The sequence below is a fragment of the Centrocercus urophasianus genome, unplaced genomic scaffold (genome assembly GCF_019232065.1).
Source record: "Centrocercus urophasianus isolate 14NV4802_14NV808 unplaced genomic scaffold, USGS_Curo_1.0 seq_5, whole genome shotgun sequence".
NCBI lineage: Eukaryota > Metazoa > Chordata > Aves > Galliformes > Phasianidae > Centrocercus > Centrocercus urophasianus.
The window spans coordinates 4,343,142-4,367,409 of NW_024885088.1; the positions used below are offsets into that span (position 1 = coordinate 4,343,142).

Sequence of the window (24,268 nt, forward strand, 5' to 3'; positions counted from 1 at the left end):
CCAGGGTACAGAGAGCATGGAGCCTGGGTTCTTGAGAGAATCAGGATTTAGAGTATAAAAGGTGTATGACAGTGATAACAAAGTACAGCTGTGTAGCACATGCAATCAAGCACAACTACCTCTGTCTCGCAGTGAGCTGGTCTGAGCTGCTGGATCCACAGACCAGCTCATTCTGCTCCTCGGTAAGCTACCATTAATCATTGAGCATCCAAACCTATACATCTTCTTTCTGTGAACAAGGGTAACCTGGAACATGCTAGATCTCATCTACTTTTTAGCAGCACCCAGCAAGTCTTTCCTCCTCAGAGGCGTCTGCTCTCAGCTCCCATTGCTGGTGCTGCATTTCTTCTCACAGCATCACAGGATCCTTGATTTTCTATTTGCTTTCAAGAAGTTGTAATTTTTGTACAATCCATACAATAATATTTTCCTTGCCAATTATTTCTCCTCTGAATCCATCCTTTTGAAGTTTACATTTGATATGAACAAAGAATAATTTCCTCAGGGTCCAGGAAGCACCATTGTGTATGCAGACAGCATACAGTGTAAAAAATCTGAATTATTGTATTTCTTCGGCGGGCTGTTAGCAATTTGTTTTGTGTTTCAGACCCATCACACCCTCCAATGTTATATGGACTAAATTGGGAATACTGGGTCTCTCTGCTTAACAAAGTTTCAGCTGTCAATAAACCATTTTAAATACATTCCTCTCAAGTTTTGTGAAAGTATGGATCACTTCTCACCTTCACAAATTACTGAAACTGTTTTTCAATAGTTTTAACTCAGCTTGTAATTCAGGATATTTGAATTGTATGTCACGTCAAAATCCTTCATTCCATACAAATATTTTCTGGTCTGGGATGCTGAACAGTGCACCACTGCCAGACAAAATTTCTGGGAATCCATACTCTAACAGATTCAGCATGAGTATATGAAATAACACGCTCTGATGTTAAATTCAATCCAAATGCAATTTCAGGTTAATGCCCAAGTCGATTACTTACAACAGGTGCAGATGTACCAACATATGATGTTTTCTTTCACATTTTTAAAAGGTCTCATGAGCCTCCTGTACTCTGTGAGGCATATCAGGTCATAACATATTGACATCACTCTACTGTTTACCTCTAAACTGTAATGCCACTGAACGCAGAGAGCTCATCTGAGTTGGCTATGTGGGCTTGATGTGTAATGCCTTTGCTACCCAGCAGATGGTAACCTTCATGACGTTCTGTGTTGTGTCACCTTCTCCACAGCTTCTCCCAACCCAGCCCACCTTCTGAAATAGAGCAATCATTGTTTTTAAAATGTATTTCCAGGTGTTAGGTCACTTTCAGTGCTGTTTTCAAGAATAGATGCATTTAATGCTCTATAAAGTATGTTTTTGATTAGTAATCATCTTTCCAACCTAAACTTTATTGTAAAATGGAATGATTTTAACTAAGGAAAAACACTAAATAGTCACACAATTTTGATACTTCAGAAGCTAGTTTGTGTGTGTTTTGTTGCTTGTTTGTTTTTGCCGTGGCTAAAAAGTGATTTGTGTCAGCTCTGATCATAGCAGATCAATAAATGAATGTGTGACATTTCTTAAAAACCCACAGCAGAGCCAGAGATCTGATCTCTCAGTCAGTACCTATAATAATGGTGTTTAGCAGCACTTCAGAAACACAGGGCACACATTTCCACTGATTGATTATTTTTTCAGTGATACTGCCGACAAACCATTTGCTGAAGACTGTATCTATCTTCTACTGCCAATGTATTTTTCAGTTCTAATACTTCTTAATGATAGCTTTGAAGAGCGTCTTCAAAATTTTCTCCTCATTTTCTTTCAGGATACACAGATTGTCCTGCTGCACTTCTGATATTTTCCTACTGTCTCTTATGAGTGTCCTAACTTGACTAAACAGATTGCCTTCTTTTTTAACATCTTACTTTCCTACGTTTTCCCCATACCTTTGAATCTTTGATTCCAGACGGTACATTATTCCTAAACTACTTGGCTGATTCATTATTTGAAGATCCAACAAAATGCTTCAGAAGATTCCTCCTTCTGCATTCTCATATGAAACCTTTGTCTTTCAAAAGTTCAATTTCCTGGAGAATGCACTATTAAGCATACTTTTTTGGCTGCATGCATTGCTCTCTTACCCTGGCTAACCATTAAAAACACCGATAGATTCTACTCCTGTAATATTCCAGAAGATAGTCTGAGCTTTTCTACGATGAATTCAGCCACTGCATATTGGTTTCAAAGCATGATGTGAATCTTTCCATGGAAACTACAATATTGCTGGTGTTTTTTAGAGCCTCTAAAGGCCCCTAAAGAGTTATCACCTTTTTGCTCACTTTCAAGTATCTTTTTTTCCAGTTCTGTGCTTCCTCTTTCTCACATTCTGCTCCTGTTACCATGCAAGACTCAATGCAAAACTTATACTGGAAGGAACATAGAAGGATCCTACATGCACATTAGATGGTGCCATTGCATTCAAGTTGGTTTTACTGTTTTGAATCTCCAAGTACCTAATTACTGCCTAATCAGCTTAGGCTTCTTCACCCTCAGATTTAAGACCCTATAGATCCAATATCTCCTAATTAGATCCATAGCTTTCAAGTTTCATTATGTTCAGAAGCCTGTAAATTTTCTAACAGAGACAAAAATCTAAAATCTACTGGTAGGGTTTCCTATTTTTGAGTTATTGCAATGTGCCACAGCTTAAGAACTATGGCTTTACAGAGGTGGCAAAGGGGAAACAGTAGAGGAGGATGGGTCCTGGGTCTCAGCAGCCCAAGTGACCAAGAGAATCAAACCTAGGAAGCAGCACACAGAAGCCTGAAAGCCAAAAACAACTGAGACCAGGCACTTAGAAAAATCACCGTCTTTGTGATTTCACTGAGATACTGATCTCCTCCATCACTGGATGACTGTTTAGCACTGCTCCTCCCATCTTGAAAGGGTGTACTTTTAGGATATAATATCTACATCGTACCTTCATTCCAGAAAAAGATGCTGGACTCCTGTTTCCTTCTGTGCCATACAGCTAAGTGATAGCTTCTCATCATCACTGTTACCTTCCACTTAAATCTTCCCAATGAAAGGAAAGGCTGGGGTAAAATCAAAACAGTTTTTGAAAATCATATTTTTGGAAAACTGAAGCATTCATCATTTTTGAACTGATTTTAAATTTCCAAGCAGTGATTATTCCACTCACAGCAGTAAATACGTGTGTGGACCAAATGAGGATTGAAATCATAGAATAAGTTACGTTGCCAAAAAGGAATATTTTCTTGCAAATGTTTTGTATTTTTCTTGAAGAGCTGGAGAGCCACTGTTCAATGTCTGTTTCTAATTTTGGCAGCTTGTTCTTGTGAGTTACAACAAAAGAAAAAGAAAAAAAGTGCACAGCAGTATGTTTTGAACTGCAAGAGTCCAGAGCTTTTGTCTGCCTCACTGTGCATAGCACAGGGCACTGAAACGTCTCCAAAGCAATGAGGGTGAGGTTTGCAGCCAGAAGAAAGGATATGGATGCAATGCAGCCACTGTGCAAAGAGCAGAGAGACAGCTTAAGCAAGATCACAAAAGAGTCAGTGGGTGCTGTTCCCAGTGGTACCAAAGTGGGTCCTTTAAAAGTAAATTCATTGACACCTCATGCAACTGTCTCCTAGTCAGAACTGGAATCAGTGAAATAAACTTGTTTTTCAACTGGTTTAGAATGAAGTGGGGGCTGAGGCCCACTTGCATCACCAAGGTTAGGTTTAGCAACTATTGTTTCCATTATTCTGACCAAGAACAGATCTCCTTGTGCTGATTAATATAGTAGAAAGGCACAATGCCCACCTCCATTTTCTGTATTTCAGCTGTCTTATTTGGTCTTGGAGGCTGACACTTGCTGGATTCCTGCCTTCACGGCCACTGTGCAGCTGGATTTCATTCACCAGACAATGACTCCAGCTTAAGTCATTTATGGCTTTCTCAGGTCTAATGTGAAATCTGAGGAGTTCAGAGGCCTGGACTCAAATTCTCTTGCCCTTTCAGCTTTCCAAGAGAGAAAATCAGACAGAAACCACTATGACTGCTCCCACTGGATGTGAAGTGGATGGGAAAGCGCAGGCAGACAAGGAGAATATTTAAGAGAACGGAAAGGTGACAAGAATAAGTAACGAGACTTACTTTTGCAGACTGCAAGTGAATCCATTCCCAGAGGAAGGCACAGATGCCAGAAATTTGAAAAGATTAAGAACAGAATTGGATATTTTATACATACAAATCAAGGAAAGCCAGAATCTACCAAATAATTATAACATAATTTTTGAAAGTGATATGAAAGTCCTATCTGACAGGCTTAAACCAAACTTCATCAACCCAGCATGAGAGAGCCCCAGCACAGGGGCAAAGTATTCCACATCCACCTACTAGTAGGCTGCTTCACCTCCAGCAGAAACATCTGGTTCTGGTTACTGCCAGGCAACTGAATCCAGTTACCCTTGGCTCAGTCTGCCAATTTCTGTTTTGTTTCATATTATGATAAAGCAACCGCCACGTGTACTTGTGTGTATTGTTGTCACATAAATAGTTACGTACACAACTGCTGTTATGGTGAGTTCTCAAAGCTTCATAATTCTAAATGATATGGACCAGCCAGGATTTCGCATCACTACTATTTATATCAACCCTCCATGTCTTCCCCATTGGATTAATTACTCTCCAGCTGCTTCAGAGTGAGTATTTGCATCTTTGTGACATGCTGCACATTTTCTGCTTGCAGTACAGCAATTTCTTTCTTTACTTTCTATTTATAGCACTAAAGGTAGTGCCACTTTGTAGTTGGCATTGCATTAATGGGTCAAAAGTTGGAGTTTCCTGACCAAAGCTGCTCTTCATCAAAGTGTAAGTCTGAAGACAATCAGCTGCTACAACAAAAGGAGCAGGAGCTCAGTATGAGACACTTCAGGTCTAAGTTTCACATCAGATAGTTACATCTACAGTAATAGGCAAAGGCTGTGATAGTAGCTGCTTAACCATCTCTGTTGTATATTATGCAATTTTTTACAGGTGGAAGGTATCTGTGGGTGTCACGAGTACAGTTTACAATGCTGGGGACTGCAGTGCAAGTAGGAGAGCTGTGATGCTGAGAAGGAAGAAAAGTTTTGCCCACAGTTCCTTCGGTCTAGCTGGGACACTGGCAAACAATATTAAAAAAAGCAGGGTAGAAAGTCAAGATCCTTGGCTAATCTAACAGGACTTCTCTATGGTGTTCTCTCTCCTTTTTTTATTTTTTATTTTTTGTCTGATAATTTCCCAAGCTGCCACTTTATCTGTCAGACAAGGCTGCTGTTCTTTTTTTTTTTAATGAGTGTATCACCGTACCAACAATGTCATGGGGAATTATCATTATTATCATCAATAACTTATTAGTTCCTACAACACCTAGGCACTTTCCAAGCACAAAAGAAAGCACATTTGGGTTCTTGGAAGTATATTTTTAAATGTGTTTTGCTCCTGAAGGTTTACGGTCCTAAATAAAAATATAAAAAATAGTTCAGGAGAACAATGAAAGCATGAGCAGAAAACATTATATTCATTCAGGTGCTGTCTGTCTACAGCTTGGAAATACAAGGTTGTAACTGTGTTGTGGTGGGGCAGAGGATTCTTCTGCTGCCCCATTCTGGCGGCAGGACTAGGAATCCCATAGCAGCAGCAGGCTAATCACTCCCTACTCACCAGGGCAAGTGTGGATCATTAGACTCCACTCACAGTAGGGTATCATTTTGTTGTTTGTTTGTGAAATGCTCTTCTCAAGAGGAATCGTCTATTAACTCTCACTGTTGATTTTCTTTGAGGCAGAGACTCCTCTAGCTTAGAGATGTTTATTTCTCTCATATGGAGCCAGGCTCTACCCTTGTCATGGCTGTCTTTTGCTGCTTCTACGCAGTCATTTACTGACAATTTAAGTAGCTGCTAGAGGGTTGTGAAACCAACTGTGATTGTACTTGGACCTCATCCAAGGGACAGAGTCGGATATGGGACCAAAGCATGCTACATCCTCAAGTCTTCCAGCTGCAAGAAAAGCACCCAATGATCATGATCAGATTGGTTTAAGTCTACATTGCTTGGTCTCAGACGAGACCTGCAGGGTGACAAGACTGCATTTGTTCTTTTCCCTCAACTCGTGCTGATAGAAGTGTTTGGACTGGAACCACAAGATTAGACTATCAACAAACCAGTCCAGGAGTGCTCTGGACACAGAAGCCAGCTGGCACTTCTCTGCTTACTGAAGCTTCTCAGCCACTGAAAGAGAGCAACTGCCTGCAAACAGCCTATTAGGAACAGTGCTTGGGGCATTCTTGCTCCCAAACTGTGCTGGGAGAGATCAGAGAAAGCATGAACTGACCAAAGCATTGGAGGGGATTGTTTTGGCAGGTTAGCGTCACAGGCAGTGGTGTCTGAGACTTTCTGGACACGGATTTCTCAGAAGACATGCAGCCATGAAGTCTGTAAAATAAGAGACATACATTCATGGAAAATATTTTAAAAATGAGACACTGAGCTAGGCTTATCTCTAGTGAGTCAAGGGAATACCAGTGTGCATAATTCTGGTCTGGTACCTACTGAAATTCCTTTTCAGAGATTTTTTTTGGAATTATTTTTGTTACATTTGTATTGTACGCAATGCCATCTTAAACTAAACACAAGCATAGAAAGTTACATACAAAACTCATAAATATCTTACTTGATCTGTTCCCTAACTTTTGTTACATGCAGAATTTTAGTTTGCTCTTGGTGCTGCTCTTCCAGCTTTGAATGCTTCTTTTGTTGATTATTACGGATTGTTTTTGCATATGCATTGATGCCTTCTGTGATGACTCTGCTGAGCCCTGTGTCAGTGGATGCAAACTCCATCCCCAGTTTCTGTAAAAATTCTTGCTGAGATATTCTGTTGCATCTTTATCGTACTATGAAAAAGAAATGCTCTTTTAAAATATTCATGTGTTCCTCATAGAATGGCATTACAGATGTCCTTAAGTGCTATAGCAGCTTAAATCTCATTGACTTCCCTCTCTTACAGAGGTGCCATACCACACGGAGAATAAGTGACTTTCTATGAGACTTGAAAGATAGGATTTAGCTTTGTAATCACAGAATCAATTCTGAAAGCACTACCCCAAGGACCAAATAGTCAGGAGTGCTCTCCAGCTCTCAGAACTGCTGCCTTTTAGTGTCTCACTTGAGACACGGAGAACTGGACTCGTAAAAATTCAGACCCAGGTGTCTCAAATGGGTCACACAAGTCTGAGATGCTCAGAATTGTAATCATCCTTTAGAAATATGAGTTTAGATTCATAAACACTCTTCGTATTTTCTTAGGCATAAACGCTTCCATAGATTTTTCCCCTGCAGTTCCTTCCCACCCCCCACCCGTTAGTGCTCCAATGCATGGTAATGCCTAATTTAGCTTCAGCTTCACTCTAATTCCTTTATTCAAGTTACAGACATAACGGCACGGAAGAGATTTGAGCTATTCTATAAAAGGAGTGGCTGATGGGAGTGAAGTTGTGCAGCAAATAACTGCATGAAAAGGATACTCTTCACTGTGCCGTGGCATCCATAAGGAGTAAGAATAGAAAGTAAAATCTAATGGAGTTGAAAAAAATGCAGAGATGAATCAGCTTTAAGAAAAAAACATGCAGTTAATGCAGTTTGAAACCAAGAAGCAATACACTCAGGTTCTACACGTTAGAGAAGGTTATTATTTTTTTAAATAGACCTGTAACGAAGGCAAATTTTAATATAATGTCACATACAGCTGACATCTATGCCATCTCAAACAGTCTGTAGCACAGCTCCTCTTTGTTGAAGGCAGACAAGTATTTCTAGCCACTTCACAACAAATTGCTTGTCTATAAAAACGTTTCAGGATATTATTTGCCATCTTTACACAGCATGAAATTACTTTACCCTCTTTTGTTATGTACTTGGTATGTAGCATTTTTCTTCTGACTGAATCATTTTTGTTTAGGTTGAAAATACTGTAAGCAAATTTAGCGCTTTGAAAATGAGAGGCTGGTGGCACAAACACCGTCTCTTACAGGTTTGTAATAGACTCTCTAGGACCTCCTTGATAGAAGCTATTTCCCAGCTGACCAGAGACACCTGGGACTGCCTTTCACTCCACACAAACTAAGGTAGGCATTTTGTGTGTATAAAACAAAACTGATGAAAAGCAAGCTGGTGGTAGCTGGTGACCTGAGGTGCCGTTCAAGGAAAGAAGATGTGTATTGCATTAAAGGGATCAGTAAAACTGAAGTCAAGATAAAGTCTTGTCCTTGAATTCATGGGAAACTTATGGATCTAATTGTATTCCTGAGCTCAGTGTGATAAGACGTAGCCTCCTGTTAGACTGTCATGATCTAAGGTCCCAGTCATAACAAAATAAAAGATTTCTTGTGCAATGCAATCTATTGTCATTCACTGCGCTACCGAAGGCTCTGTAATCCTATAAAAGATGCATTATTGCAAGACCTAATCATTTAGAGTTGTCATACCTTGCCCAAAGCTTCTTAAATTCCTCTGGGGTGATTGCAATGCCAATCTGAACAAGACTTTTTTCATGCTACCTGGCTGTACAGTGCCATTTCTTTCACTGTCAAATTACTGAACATTCTGGAACGTAAAAGAAATCATCTCTAACAAGAACCAACAAGTTTGACAAAATGCTTGATCTCCCTGTAAATCTAATGAATAATGGGAATTGAAAGAAAAATGGAAAATCATGCATGTCTGATTTTCATTTAAAAACATTTTTTTAATCTGCTTTTTTACTCCTTCCTACATGAAAGATGTGCAACTCCCAAAAGACCTAACCAAGATTAACATCACAGGTGTTTAGGTGATATTCCCTGTGTTGAAGATTTCTTCCTGATGGCAGAGAGAGGGATATGAAGGTAAGAACTGCAATTGCAGATGTGGTTACACCCAGTGCTGAAGCATGCCAGCAGGAGATGAAGACGTTGGAAAAAAGGCAGACCTGCAGATTTTCTCACCAATGTGTTCTATACTTAATATAAGTGAAATTTTGCCTTTTTATTTTAAACCATTCATTTTACAAACTGAGTTTATTGTCCAATTTAAACAAACATTGCTCCAAAAAATTACATTCATTTTACCTAGTGCTACCTTATTGTCCAAGCATTGCAACTATTCAAAAAAAGCTCCAAAAATGTTGAAAAAGTTTTTGTGGGACAGTTCTATGAGAGTCTCTTTGGATGGTGTAAACATCCCAATCAGTGCTTCATTGTGCAGGGCAACGCTGGGCATCAGCATGGCAGTAGGTGTGTGGATAGGGCGTAATCACATGGGCCTCGGACAAAGCCCGTGACTATGCTTATAACAGAAATATTACATAAAAGCAACAGAAGTGAAATACGAAGAAAGTTTCAGAGATAACTAATAGCATCTACTATATAATTAACAGTACAGAAATTGAGCATTATTGAAATTGTTCATTTTTTTTTACTCTCATAGTAAGTTTTTATCATTAACGAGCTGTTTTGCACGGGTCTTTTTGAATATTTATAGAATCTGAAGATCAACATTGCATAATGTTCTGAAATCTATTAGTGCTGCTTATTTATTTAAAGAAAACATTCTTCTTACCCTTGCTAGGTCATGCCATCTGGTTCTTGCTTTGATAACAAGGTAGTAATGAGCCTGATCACAAGCTAGCTCTGCATCCGTTACCATGTTGTTTTTTTTTTTTCTCAGAAAAGAAAAAAATAACATAACAACTATGTTCTGTGCTAGTGGAATCTTTAATCTCCACAAGTTTCCTTTCCTTTTGTTGTTCTTCACGGTAGCAGTGGCTTTATTTCATAGTTTCTAAGATACCCATTAAAGACTGTTACTTCACATCTGCGTAAACTTAATTCTTTAAATACTGCTTTATTTCCCTAGCTGCAGGTTAGCAAAGATGTTTTAAATTTTGTAATTCCCTATTTATTTTCAAATCAATGTTGTTCATTCTCCCTCAAACTCAAGAGCCAGCATGGATCATCTGTACGCATACAAAGAAATGTTAATTATCTCTGAAACAATTATATCCTGGAGTGACTCCAGGAAGATTATCCTTGATTTACATCAATAGCATAGATCAAAAACATCTTTGTGAATCACCAAGGCATGGCTAGTGAGTTTAGGGAGTAAGACCCACACTTGCAATCAAATTCAATCACCATTACAAGTGGCTGATTTCTGGGCCCTGGTGCTTCTGGTGGAGTCCATGCATTCAGGGGCAAATGGATGCCTCAATTAGCATCCAGCACAGCTGCTACACTATGCAGAGGTGACCAAATCCACATGCTGTGCAAGGACACTTTTAGAATTGAGGAGATCTTAACATTTCACCATTCTTTGAAATGTTCTTCAACCATTGAAATGTTTCAACCATTTCAACCCTTTTGGCAACCAACTCCTCTTAGACTTTCTAAGCACTTCCAGTTAGAAAATTGAGAAAAGCCTGTTTATTTAACACACAGATGCCTATCTCATGCTATTTCCTAGCATCAGTTTCTCTCTCATGTGTTTCTTTATAAACACATACTTCAAGCACAAGGTTTCAGAGCCTGGTTTAGCTGTACTCTTGGATGTGGTCTCAAATAAGACACAGAGGAATACTGGATCTGAAGACCTGGCAAGATAAGATAACTACACGTGGACTACCTGCTGAGTTCAATGGCACACGCAGAACCAGAATCAGGTCCTGGAGAACCACCATCCTGCAAAATCAGCCCCTTTTGAGCTCCCAGAGCTCTGGACATCAGCCTTGGCTGAGGGCTCCATCCGGCTTTGGAAAAATGAATGCCACAGTAACCTGATTTAGGTGTGTGGGAATCTGTTGACTTTTCCCTGCTCTCACTGTTTAAGATAAGATTCCATAAACCTTAAATATTGACCTGCAGAAACGATCTAAAACTTAGCTGGGAAAATGCAAAGTGTTCTCAATGCTTTCAGTCACTGTTTTTTCATTATTGGGCTTCTAAACCAGTAACAGTATTTGAAAAAAGAAAATTTTGGAGATAAATCCCAACTGTTTCAATTTCTAGCTAAGTCCAAACAGAAACGGGAGTAAGACATTAATTGGTCTCATGCTCCAACTGTTAGCGAGGTCCAATCACCATCAGTTTCCTTTCTTGTTTTGTAGTGATGTCCTTGATTCACGCAGTTGTCCAATTCAGGAAATAAGGAAAACAAACCAAGCAGATAAATATTACTAACATCAGAGCCAACAGTAATGCTGTAAGAGACAAATAGAAACTGGGAAATAAGCCTATGTGTGTATATCACATCTTCATTGCCACAGCAGAGATGAGTTGCTGATCAGGATTTTTTTCAGTCCCACTGTACTGCTGTACAGTATCTTGTCATTATGACTTTCTCTCTGTTTGCATAGTTAAACAGAATTTCAGTGAGTTTTTAGAATTAATTTTTAGGGCCCAAATGCTATTCGTTATTCAATTTGAGCTTTAACATTCGGAACATTTTAGGCAGCATCACTTCCCAAAGTCAAAGGGGCTGTTGCAGTGTTCTCCCAGTCCTTGTCCAGCACCTCAGCATTTTTGTGCACAGCACCTGATCTTGTCTACACTTAGTAACCTGATGGCATAAAGATCTGGAGCGTAGGGCCTTGGGCTAAGGCAAGAGACACTAACAATGACATTAGAATATATTTAACATATTGACTACATATTAAAAACAAAACAACAACAATGGCAGAAAACAGATCTTTGCTCTAAACTTGTTTTGACAACAGGCAAATATTTTAATGCAGTTATCAATACCATATTGAGAGGCGAGTCATATCTACCCTTTGTCCTGCACATTCTTAGAAAATCTGTCACAAAGAAAGACTTTGTAGCAATTAATCTACAGCTGAGCATTCTCCCCTTAAAACAGGCATAAAATACTCCAACACCTTTCAAATGATGCAGATCTACAGGAACCTGAAGTAATGTCAGTCAATACAATCAGCTTTGCTAGGGGTGCCCAAGCTGCTCTGAAGAGAGGGCCCCTTTCCTGATTGCTGATCTTTCCACTTCTCCCAGGGAATGGAGATAGAATGAACTGAGCAAAAGGCTGTAACAACTGTGGGTTCTCTCCTTCTGTAAAATGAGATTTCTCTTATTCTGTGCATATCCATGGTGGGATTTCAAGGAGTACATTCTAATGCTAATTACAGAAAATAATAAGCAAATGTAAAAAAGATGGAAAACAACTCTTGACTAAAATCCCTACATTGTAGGCTCTAGGGACTAAGAACCTCTTCTTTAAAGCTCACTCTCGTGAATAGATGGACTGCTCCATGAATGAGTAGTACAGAGTTATTTTCTTCTAATTGCAGAATCTTTAATAGCTTTGCTCACAAGAAGGATCTTTTTTTTTCCTAGCACAGACTGCAGAGAAGACAATTAGGGAAAAAGGAGTTTTTGATTGTATTTGAACTGGAAGTTTCTGAAGACACAAAACAAGTTACTCAAATACATTTTTCAGACTCATTTTTCTCACAGCTCCTCCAAACCACTGTTTAAAAAAAATGTTTGTATCACAAATAACAACCAGCTTCACTGTCAAAAGCAAACCATGGCTTGATGTGTTTACCCCATAGACTTATGTCATCATTAAGCTGACTGAGAAATTTCTCAGCAGTAATGCAGTGATATTCAGCATTATTTACTCTGTGGTTTGGGCTGTTTCTTATGTAGCTCCTGGCCTATTTGGCGTCTGGAATAGCAAAATCAAAATATAGCAGACTTTGAAAAGGACACATTAAACATAATCTGATAAATAGTACTTTAAAATAATGAAAATAAAACAAGAAACTCTTCATTCGTATTCTTTACAGACCAAATATGACAAATTACAATAACTGTGTTAGTGGTGTCCAGCCAATTTTCAGCCACTGCCACAACTGCTACAGTTCTCCCAGTATGAAGTGAAGAAAGTTCCTGGTGGATAATCTCAATTAAAGAGAGAGCCTAGACAAGGCCTTCTTCTTTTGCCTCACCCTTCTCTGGAGCCTGGATGTTTTGAGGAAGGGAAGAATGATACTGGAGAAGGGGGAAAGGAATACTGTGAAAGCCGTTTCTTGTAGTCATATTGCCTCTCTCCATGAGGGAGTGTGTGGATGGAGGTGATATATATGGTATAGGTATGCAATTGCTGCAGAAAATTAGTTTGTCACGTCCTTAACAGTGCATCACAACTACTGCATGCTAGACCGTTCTCCCTGGAGTAATTTTATCATGGCTAAGTCTTCCTCTGCTCAGAAATCAGCATGAGCTATTTCAGGAGATCTGTCATCAAAACTCACCTAATTTCCAATTTGATTTCTCCTCAAACTATTCTGCCTGATGTTTCTTTGCAGAATGATTCAGTCATGCACAAACGGCAGCTTCATAATTTTGCAACCTGAAGTTTTGTTATAGCACAGCCCAGCAGGATCGGGAAGAGGAGACAGCCAGCTTCACAACAGGGCACAGGTGTACTTCTAGTCCTGAAGGGCTACAGTATTTTTAGGCCATAGAAAAGCTATTTTGGTCACTGTTCCCCATCTTTGTGATTCTGTCTGCACATTGCACAGTGATACTCCAGGAATCATTATGGTTTTGGAGAGATTAAGTAACGTATTTTGAATTTTCTTGAGAATTTTAGAATTTTTCTGCAATACAGAATATGTATATATATATATTGTCATATAGGAGATAGCAAAAACTGAAGTGTCATGGGACAAAAGGTGAGGAGAATTTGTTGGGAAAGAGCTCTTAGCTGTGAAACCTTCACAATACATTCCAGTGTTCCATATCACTTGGATATACACACTGTTCATCAGTATGTTTGTATTGCTGAAAGGGTATTTTTACCCTAAATCTTTTCATACGTTAATAAGAGACAGTAGTTCATTAAGACTAAACTAACTTAACCCCTAAAACATAAGAAGCCATCTCCTTGCAGCAAAGTGGTTTATGTAGAAAGATCACATTGTACAGCACATGGCCTCTCAAACCTTTGGATGAGAGAAATATATCATCACCAGCACATCTTCCCATTGAATAAATACTGTTACCAGCTCGTAGGTATGGCTTCCTTCACGTTTAGCAAACTTCTATTATGTTTTATAGTAACTTCAAAGTAGTTCACATCGGATTTCAAAATGCGAAAGCTTGCCAAAAAAAATGTGCATGTTGACGTTTCACTAAACCGTGCTCCTGACTGATAAGAAAAATCCTAAGCTAACGGTCTGATCTAAAGGAGTGTTTTCTTTCCTTCCAAATGATTTACATACACGTCCACACAAGGAAATCCTGTATACACACCTACTCTGAAGAGGTCACTAAATTGCGTTCACTGCACTGCTTTTTCATTTCTCCGAATTTGATTCTGTAAAACCCACTTCTCCATACTGACATACACTATCCCTCCCTTTTTTACAGTTCCACTCTCTACTGAAGCCTAGTAAAGGAAACTTGTATTTCTGTTTTATTCCTACTAAAGCTTATGAGAAGAAAATCAGGTCTCTTTATCACTAGTGTAAATACAAGCCAAGGGAACAGATTTCCCCTTACCCTGAAGAATTATTAAAAAAATAAAAGTTAAGGGTTCTTTTTCTTCTTTTTCTAATTTTTGAGACTTAATTTATATCAAATATTTGTTACTTTTCTTTTTACAGTGATCAGAGGTAGTACCATCCTGAAAGAAAATCTTTGAGCCTCATAACTGATAAAAGCAAAAGCTCAAATACAGGCAAAATACTGTTGATTATTGACTTAAACCAAAGAGCCTGCATACTTGCTTTCACCCAAGCTCACCTGTTTCAAACATCATTTATTAGGCTAGTGAGTAAAGGTGCACATTTTTTGATGGACAGATGTTCAACCAGCTGTAGACACAAACTGCTAAACTTACAGGTCTGAATGAAGAAAAACTTGAATATTGTGTCAGCCAGCCAAAAGTCAGCTTTACCCTTTGTCTTGTTTATAAAAAGGAAATAATGACAGTAGAAAATAATAGTTACATTATGTAAAAATGCACATCTGAGAAAAAATAATAGATGAATAATACAGAATTTAAAACAGAACTTGAAGCCAGTGGTAAAATTCCCATTGAATTCAGTGGAATCAAAATTGTATGCAGAAAATCTATATTTAAAGCACTAAATACAGATTACAAAAGAAATGAGAAATGAATAATTACTGACTAGCTTTGGCCAGAGTTCCATCCTAAGAAAATGAATTCAGATTCAATCAGATTCATTCTTAAGAGTCGAAAATTGAAACTCTTACTCACATTGCCTTGGAATCAGTGAAATTACTGATGGGGCAAGGCAAGTAGTGGAAATTATGGATATATTCTTCTGGTCTGCTTTCCTCAGCAACAGTAAATCAATGGAGACCACATGCTCATTATGGGTGGACTATATATCTACATCTATAAAAACAGTAAACCTAGAATCTCACTGGAATTCTTGATAATCCAATAAAACTATCAATTACTCTAGTAGAAAAGTCCCTTAACAGCTTTAACATTCAAAAGCACTACTTTAAATTAAAACCATAAACCAATAAGTAACCAGATCACACCACAGAGCTCCAGTTGTACATACTGCCATTAAAACTCATCACTAATGGCTTACTAACAGGTTTTTCATTCTTGAAAGAAGCAGTTACTGTCTTCTCTCTTTTTCATACAGAATAAAAAATGTTTCTGGACATCATATTACAAAATCATCCATTGTGATTTAGGACGCAATATAATCCCTGTGAAGACTGTGAAGAAGACTGTGAAGAAGAGTAAGAAATTCTGGGGACAAGCAGAGAGGCAGAGAGATCAGTCAGTCACTTTTTGCAGTCTGTTAGTGACAATTCAATCACACATCACTGTGGACTGTCAGCTTACATCCCATATGTTCCAGTTTCCCTCCAAACATGGGTTAGAAGTTTAACTTCATCAGAAATCAAAGATCTACAGACATAAAGGTCATCCATGTGCTAAAAGTCATGTCTCTAGTCTCTTTCTTTCTAATTTCACCAATAAGTACTTCCTAGAAAGAGAAAAATTCTGGATCTTCAACAAAGTCTTGTTTAATGTTGTATTGGTGCAAAAATTCCTTTACCTTCCGATATTGCTAGAAAAATGAGGTAATTTAGTCCTCCATCAACTACCCCTAGCTTTTCTGTTAGTAAATCGAACTGACAGTCATCCATGAACTGACAGGCATGCCATGATCTTCCAACCCTGTTAGAAGAAAAATAAATTAGCTATACAATGGCCTATTTTGTTGCTTAATATACCATTTTGAATAGTAGATGTCTAGGTGTTTTATCCTATGGCTTAACTTGAAATTACTCTGAAAATTGATCTCTCTTTCTTACTTTCACAGTAAGCCATTTAAATATAAATCTATTCTGTACAATTTCAATTCTATGTAGAAAGAAAGAACAAAATTTCCCTGCTATTGAGGCTGGTATTTTTAGCAAAAGCAACAAGTAACAGGCAATGACATGGTTTCCAAACTTATGGCCTGCCTGGGCCACAATGAATGAATAGGTGGGCTGCATATATGTAAGTTGCTCTGAAAATAATGTCTTCTATTTATTTCTATGAAAACAGAACTGATGCAAAAAACACAATAATATTATCTAATAGAGATAATTCTCGGCTACAAAACACTATTTTTCAACATAGTCACCACCATTAGCCATGCATTTTTACCAACAACAAACAAGTGCCTACATGCCATGCTTATAAAAATCTGCATGGCCACCCAGAACATGGCTTGTCTTCTGTGTCACTGTCGTCAGTGCTGAAATCCACCACCCTCTGTCTCACTGTACTCACACCCACTGCTTTGTTCATCAATGTAAACGGGTCAAATTTAGTCTTATTAATGTGATTGGACACAGCCCATTGATGCAGCCTGTTCATAGCTCTATGCAGACTCTTCCTAACCTCAGTCATATCAGCAGTCCTCCATTCACTGTGACACTTCAGCCCAGGCACCCACCTGCTTCTACAGCCAGTGACCTGTACACCTGTCCAAGCGGGGAGCAGCCAGTTACTCCCAGAGATGGCTGTGGGGAAGTGTCTGGTTCCACACTGGGCCAACCAACATTCAAACCACATTCTGGAGACTGATGTCCAAAAGCTTCCTGAATCCTGAAGGAACCTTTTCCTAATATCCATCTGTTCTCTCAGTCCTACGGGGCTCATCCTTAGGGGAAAGGAGCACAGCCACATATGTGGCTGTCCCCTATCACTTGACTTCTATATACCTGTAGCAGCATAAAAGCATTGCTAAAATCAAGTAAAGAGCAAACGGGGGTGTTTCTGTTTCCTGTGCAGTGACTAAAGTGCAAACAGTCTGGCAAGAAATTGAGCAGACTGTTGTGGAATAACAACTAAGCTAGTTGTGTTGGTGTTTCTGCTGAGGGGTTGTCGTGCCTGTGCTACCATGGTGTCAGGGAGACCCAAGATACTTCCTTTTCCAGGATGCTTCCAATGTTTTGCTTTCATGCACTGTATAGATGGAAAAGGTAACACAGACTATTAAGCTGTCCACTGGACAAACGCACGCAGATGTCTCCTCTCAGCTACTTCATAGTAGTACCTCATCGTCTTTTCACCCTTTGCCTCCTGTTGCTTTTTGTAAGGACACCAAGAAGACCCAATCTCAAGAGGACTGCTTGTTGGTTCTGTGGGTTAGATTCCTTGCACCACCCAGAATAGTTTTTGTTGTCTGCTTCTAAAATTATCTAATCCCCTCCTGCCACATGCAGGGACATCTTTCACACGATGAGGTTGCCCCGGAGCTCTACCCAAACTGGAGAGGCTGAGGAAGCTGGGCTTGTTCAGGCCAGAGAAGAGAAGGCTGTGGGGTGACCTCATTGCAGCCTTCCAGTACCGAAAGGGAGCCTACGAACAGGAGGGGAGTCAACTCCTTACAAGGGTAGATAACAGCAGGACAAGGGGAAGTGGTTTCAAGTTGACGGAAGAAAGATTTAGGTTAGATATCAGGGGGAAGATCTTTAGCAAGAGAGTGGTGAGATGCTGGAACAGGCTGCTCAGAGAGGCTGTGTGCCTTGGCCCCTTCCCCCCTCTTTGGCCCTGGGCCCCAGCCCACATGGCAATGTCTTTCCTGTACTGGGAAGACTAGCAGAGGAGGCAAGAATCCACTCACAGACTCTCAAGTTCAAAAAAACCAGAAGAAAATTTATTGTTTTCATTATTTTTGAGGCTTTAGGTGTGGTTGTTTTTTTCTGCTTGTTTTTCAGTTTGTTTTTAATTGTTTATATTAAATTTTCTATTTTTTAAAATCTTCTGCTGTCCAAGCTTGAACAAGTCCTTCATGCTGAACGGCAGCCTTCCTCCTGTCACAACCAAAGTCTTCTGCTTCTCCACAGGAACAGAGACCCTCGGTGACACCTCTGACACCTCCTCACGTCCCCGGGCAGCTCAGGTCCCTCCACTGGACTCCTCCTGTTGCCCCGCAGCAGTGTCTCAGAGGCTGCCAGTCCCTGGCCTTCCTTCTTCCTCTCGGTAAAGAAGAGATGAGAGGACTTGGGAAGGGACGGGAGGTGGGGACGGGAAGGGTGGGTTCACAGGAACCTTGGCTGTCAAAAGAAGAATTCACAGGAGATGAATGTCTCATGTGAGCCTGCAGAGAGGTCTGACAGCTGGGGCTGTATCAGATAATGATAAACTTACAGGATGGGAGGATCAGGGTTGGCATCGAGGCGGCTACCTGCCAGGAGGTGGACCGGACCTCAGGCCACTCCAGTAGTAGGGGTGGGCTCTGGGTCTGGCTCTCCTCTGCCACTTCCCAAGAGCGATGGGCTGATGGTGACTCTGCCCTGATGGAGGCGGATCCACCTCCATGGGCTCCTCATCGCTCTCGGGAGGGTCCACCTCCATGGGCTCGATGGTGGGGAGCCTCTCCATTAGCCGCCTCTTCTTAGGAGGAACAGAATCCATTCTGCCTCCTCGGAAAACAAAAACAACCACTTGGCTCACGAGCTCACTGCAGCCACTGGCGCCTCTCGCTCAGCAACTGGGGTTCTGGGCCCAGGGTTGCCCGTTTCCAAGGGCTTGGAACACTGAGCTGTGAGGCGACCTGTGACATCAGGAGGCCATGGTGATGCCATTCTTCTCCATCACGGTGCCATGGTGACCAAATGTCAACGGTTTACAGGCTGGTTTGGACCGGTTCCGTGACTAATGGGGCACGGACTGAGTTTTGAAGAAGAGAGGAAAGATGTTTTTGTATAGGAAATAAAAATACAAGAGACCGAGATATACACAGGCTGCTCTGAATGTAATGCCTCCTATTTGCTTCCATAGACACTGCAACAGATACAAAGAGGACAATAGCACTATCTGAGAGCAAATTGTCAGTACCAAACACTGTTTTCCAACACAGACACCACCATTAGCTGATCCCCCTTCAAATAGTTATAGAGCGTGACAAGGTCTTCCCTGAGCGTTCTCTCCTCCAGACTAAACAATCCCAGCTCTCTCAGCCGCTCCCTTAAGACCCCTCACCAGCTTTGTTGCCCTTCTGTGGACATGCTCCAGGGCTTCAATGTTGTTCTTGTTGTGAGGGGCCCAAAACTAAATACAATACTTGAGGTATGGCCTCACCATTGCTAAGTACAAAGGTGCAATTACTTCCCTGCTCCTGGTAGTAACAGATTGTATTCCTAATATGAAACAGCATGACACATGGGCACACTGCTGTCTCACGTTCAGCCATGCACTGATTGATACCCCCAGGTCCATTTCCCCTACACTGTCTTCCAGCCACTCTGCCCCAGACCTGTAGTGTCACTTGGGGTTGCTGTGGCCAAAGTACAGGTCCCAACACTTGGTTTTCTTGAACCTCAATCCTGTTGGCCTCAGCCCATAAATCCAGCCTGTTCAGATCCCTGTGTAGGGTCTTCCTACCCTCAGGCTGATGGACACTTCCTGCCAACTTGGTGTCATCTGCGGACTTACTGAGGGCTCTGAATGCCCTCATCCAGGTCATCGGTAAAGATGTTGAACAGGACAGACCTCAACACTGACTGTTCCCCCCGTACTGGGGAACACCACTCGTGACCGGTCACCAGCTGCATTTAACTCCATTCACCACCACTCTCTGGGCCTGGCTTTCCAGCCAGTTCCTTACCCAGCAGAGTGTACCTGTCCAAGCCATGGGCTCACAGATTCTCCAGGAGAATGCTGTGGGAGACAGTGTCAAAGGCTTTGCTGAAGTCTAGGTAGACCACATCAACAGCCTTTCCCTCCTCCACCAGCCAGGTCACTGCATCACAGAAGGAGATCAGGTTGGTCGAGCAGGACCTGCCCTTCATGAACCTGTGCTGGCTAGGCCTAAGCCCCCATCTGTCCCACACATGCCATGTGATCTCCCTCAGGACAGTCCGCTCCACAACCTTACCTGGCACCGAGATCAGGCTGACAGGCCTGTAGTTCCCCAGATCCTCCTTATGATCCTTCTTGTAGATGGCAGTTACAATGCCAAGTGTCCAGTCTTCTGGACCTTTCCAGTTGATCAAGAACACTGATAGACGATGGAAAGCAGCTTGGCTATCACCTCCAGTTCCCTCAGATGGATTTAATCTGGCTCCAAGGACTTGTGACAGTCCAGGTGGAGTAGTAAAGAATGGAGATTCTCTTTGGCCTTCCTCTTTCTGTTAATATATTTGTAAAAGTTTCTTGTTCTCTTTTACTTCAGTGGCCAAGCTGAGTTCAAGCTGGACTTTTGCCTTTCTGATTTTCTCCCTGCACATCCTAACAACTTCTTTGTACTTTCCCCATGTTGCCTGTCCCTTGCTCTACAGGAGGTAGATCCTCTTTTTCTCCTAGAGCTTCAGGAAGAGCTCCCCATTCCTCCCCAACCGTTCATCTTGCTGCTCAGGGGGATATCCTGCTCCTGTGCCGTTAAGACTTCCTTCTTGAGGAGTGTCCAGCCTTTCTAGACCCTTTTACCCTCCAAGACTGAGACCCCAGGGATCCTCCCTAATAGTCTCCTAATGTTACCTGGTAGTTAACTGTGGAGAGGGGTCTCTGGTTTTCTCCTCCTTTTCTCAACTTCTGATTTCCTGAAAAGTTGGAGTTGCAGCCCATGGTGCTGCTGAGGGCTTTCTACAAAACCTCTCATTTCTTTCAGCTGCTTTGTAAGTCTTGATTTAGTTGCTTTCCATTACAACTATGGCACAACTCTGTTCTGATGCTCCAGGTGTTCCTACAGTGATTTCTCTTATTATATTTTAGTTAACTGTACAGATTTAAGCAAAAAAAAAAGAAAAATTATTTAATGTCTGAACATGTAAGGAGCATTAAAATAGTAAGAATAATTAACAAATTGTCATTCTTTTCTATGAATGTAAAGCTTCTGGATAAATAAATATATTTCATGTTCAGTTGAAGAATTATCTAGCATTAGATCAAATGTTTAATAGTAGTGATAAGAAAATCTGGCCATACAAATCCAATCAAAGCTGGAGAGAATCAGTCACAATAGTAATGTTGGCAACCATGAGCACATTCTTCTAGAGAAAAAAAAAGTGATAAAATTCTCCCCGAAACTGCATACAAGATTAAGTTATATTAAATTCCAAGATTATGTCATAGCCCTGTGCGGAATGGATCACAAAATGCATGGTTTCTAAGTTTTGTTTAAAGGAAGATGATTGATGACAACCTCACAGTGAGGAAATACTGTAATCCTTCACAAAAACGAACACACACACGCACACACACACACACACACACACACACATAAATGGTGGATATTATCCCAGGACACCTGATAAAATTTCAGGCGCCATCTTCCTCATTTTGAAATCTATGAATAATCATCCAAGTCCCAAAGCGTAAAGGCAAGGTTTGTGTCTATTTCCTCTTCCCCAGGACAGCCAGACCAGTAAAGCCAGAGGTGCTATATGCCCTTTGGTAAGGGGGGTGGGAATTCTGCTTCCCCCCTTCACAAACCTCACACAGATGATAACCAGCCAAAAGGTGTCCGTATGCTGTAAGCTGTAAAGAAAAACATGGAGTACTGGCTGCGTTGGTATAACCCTACAAAGGTTAACTCAGAGTTGATTTTATGTCTGCAGTTGTTAGGTGTTCAGGCATACAATGAACTATTATCTTTCAGAGGAATATAAGGATGTATTCTGCCCTCCCCTAAGTGCTGCTCTAACAGCACATTATCTACATAAACAGAGCTTATCGACCTCTAAGTTGGAAAAACCACTTTTGCCCACTTCTATTGCTTGTCCAAATCAAAAACTAAGGGTCCTTGTGGTTTTCCCCTAACACACCATATTGTTTACTGTTTGAGCAACCTGCTCCACCTCTGAGGACAAGCAACTCTGTCCTGCTGTGCTTGACCACTCCAGATGAGTCTGTAGATCAGAGCAACACTTTTCAAAGTTGACATTAACGTAGAAAATGGTGTTGGAACAGCTGCCCAGCTACAGAGTCAGGATTTGAAGAACAGCATACAATCATTTAACTTCATAGATCATTTAACTTCAGCGGCACCTTAAAATGCTTCACGACTAACCCACCTAGACACAGCTGGGATGGGTTACATTGCATGAAAACTGATTCCTAGTGCCATTGTGATGATGTGATATATCCAAAACGTTTATATGCAGATAGCAGATGCAGATAATGGGAGTCTCACATTCTCCTCAGACAGCAATTGGAGGCCAGGGTAGATTTCCCACAAAGGTGGTATTTCTCGATTCTCTTTATCTACTACTGAAATTCCACTAGCTCAGGGATGAAAGCAGCTGTGTTACTAGACAAGTAAAGAAAGCAGCTGATGAACATCTTGGTAGAAAAGTCAGGGAAGTTAAGGCAGGAGCAATGTAAAAACTGCCAGTTGGAATTCTAGCTAGACAATGTTAAGTTAAAACCACTTTCTTTTGCAACAGATGCAGGAATCTTTAAGGACAAGTGATTGTGAATCAGTTTCAGTTTGCATGTCACCTGAAAACACATATGCCCAGGCAGTTTCCAGAAACATAAGGTATTCAGTGGCTTCAGTTCTAACAACAAATCCCTTTTAATTACCCTTATTCATACAGAACTTTCATCCTCATTTATTCCAGAGTGGGCTTATTTCACTCAGCATAAGAAGGGTAGAACAAGATTTGCAGGGAAACGTCCTTTTTGAATGATTAAAAGCCAAAGCAGAGCAGAGTTCCTGGGCAATATTCCATCCAACTGGACTGTGCTGAGCTTGCAGGGTCCAAGAATACCACAGTACAGTGATGCACATACCTAGCTACAGGTATATGATGATTTTTTATCCTTTGTGTATTGTCAAAACTTCAGAAATGTGTAATCTCTAGTGTAATAAAAGAACAATGAAATCACAAAGACTGACTGTTCAATGGCTTCTGGTGTGATACAAATATCTTAAATGCGAGTTGTACTCAGACAGTCAACGGAGAAGAAAAGCAGCGGGTAGAACAAGTTTGTTCTGCCTAATAGTGACAAAATGCACATTGCTGCATTAGCTGCAGGCAACATATAAGCCTCTTAGGTATCACATTGCAGTGTAAATTGCAGCAACCAAACCCAGTATCCCAAAGGTATGTGCCACAGATATCAGATTTTATTGGTAGGGATGGGTTGAAGCTTTACACATTCTTAATAAGTGTACTATTAACAAGAAAATTTTAAGATAAATGAAAAATGTTTTATGTGTTTTGCCCTCTCTCTTTCCCTCCCCTCTCATTTCAAAGCAATTTTGCTTCCTATGCACAATTGCAGAAAGATATCCACCTGAGGGTAAGAAGATGTGCAGCTGGATGTAGGTAGTGTTGATGGGGAAAGGCTCTGTAGTAACAAAGCATTCATCTTATCATATGATGGGGAGCATATGTCTCATATGTCTATGCTGAGAAGTGGGGAAAGCAATGCAACAACTCTGCCAGCTCATTACAGCTTGCACATTCTGCCCTTCAATGGTAGTTGATAAAAACAAGCATAGTCCACAGTACATGGATGGGAAGACTGCTGAATCATAGTAAAAACAGGCTGGGACAACCTTTCCTATAGAGCTATGCAGACTGTTTTCAAAGGTGCGGTTCTGTTTTGATGCTTGCTGAGTTTTTGTTTACCTCAACATCTGGAAATAGGGCAAAGTGAGAATTACTGACATAACACTGCTTAGCGGGAGCTCTTGCCTAAATGTAAGTA

The 24,268-nt window shown here is 40.6% G+C and overlaps 1 protein-coding gene across 1 annotated transcript in view; it reads right to left on the reverse strand.

Moving 5' to 3' along the window:
• EFCAB6 (EF-hand calcium binding domain 6) overlaps positions 1-19,024 on the reverse strand; it is a 45,358-nt gene extending 26,334 nt beyond the window's left edge. Inside the window, exons 1-2 of the mRNA XM_042834887.1 lie at positions 18,795-19,024; positions 16,167-16,288 (exon numbers count right to left, since the gene is read on the reverse strand). Coding sequence (XP_042690821.1) covers positions 16,167-16,288; positions 18,795-19,024 — 352 coding nt within the window. The remainder of the gene's footprint in view (positions 1-16,166; positions 16,289-18,794) is intronic.
• Between the last annotated feature and the right edge of the window lie 5,244 nt (positions 19,025-24,268).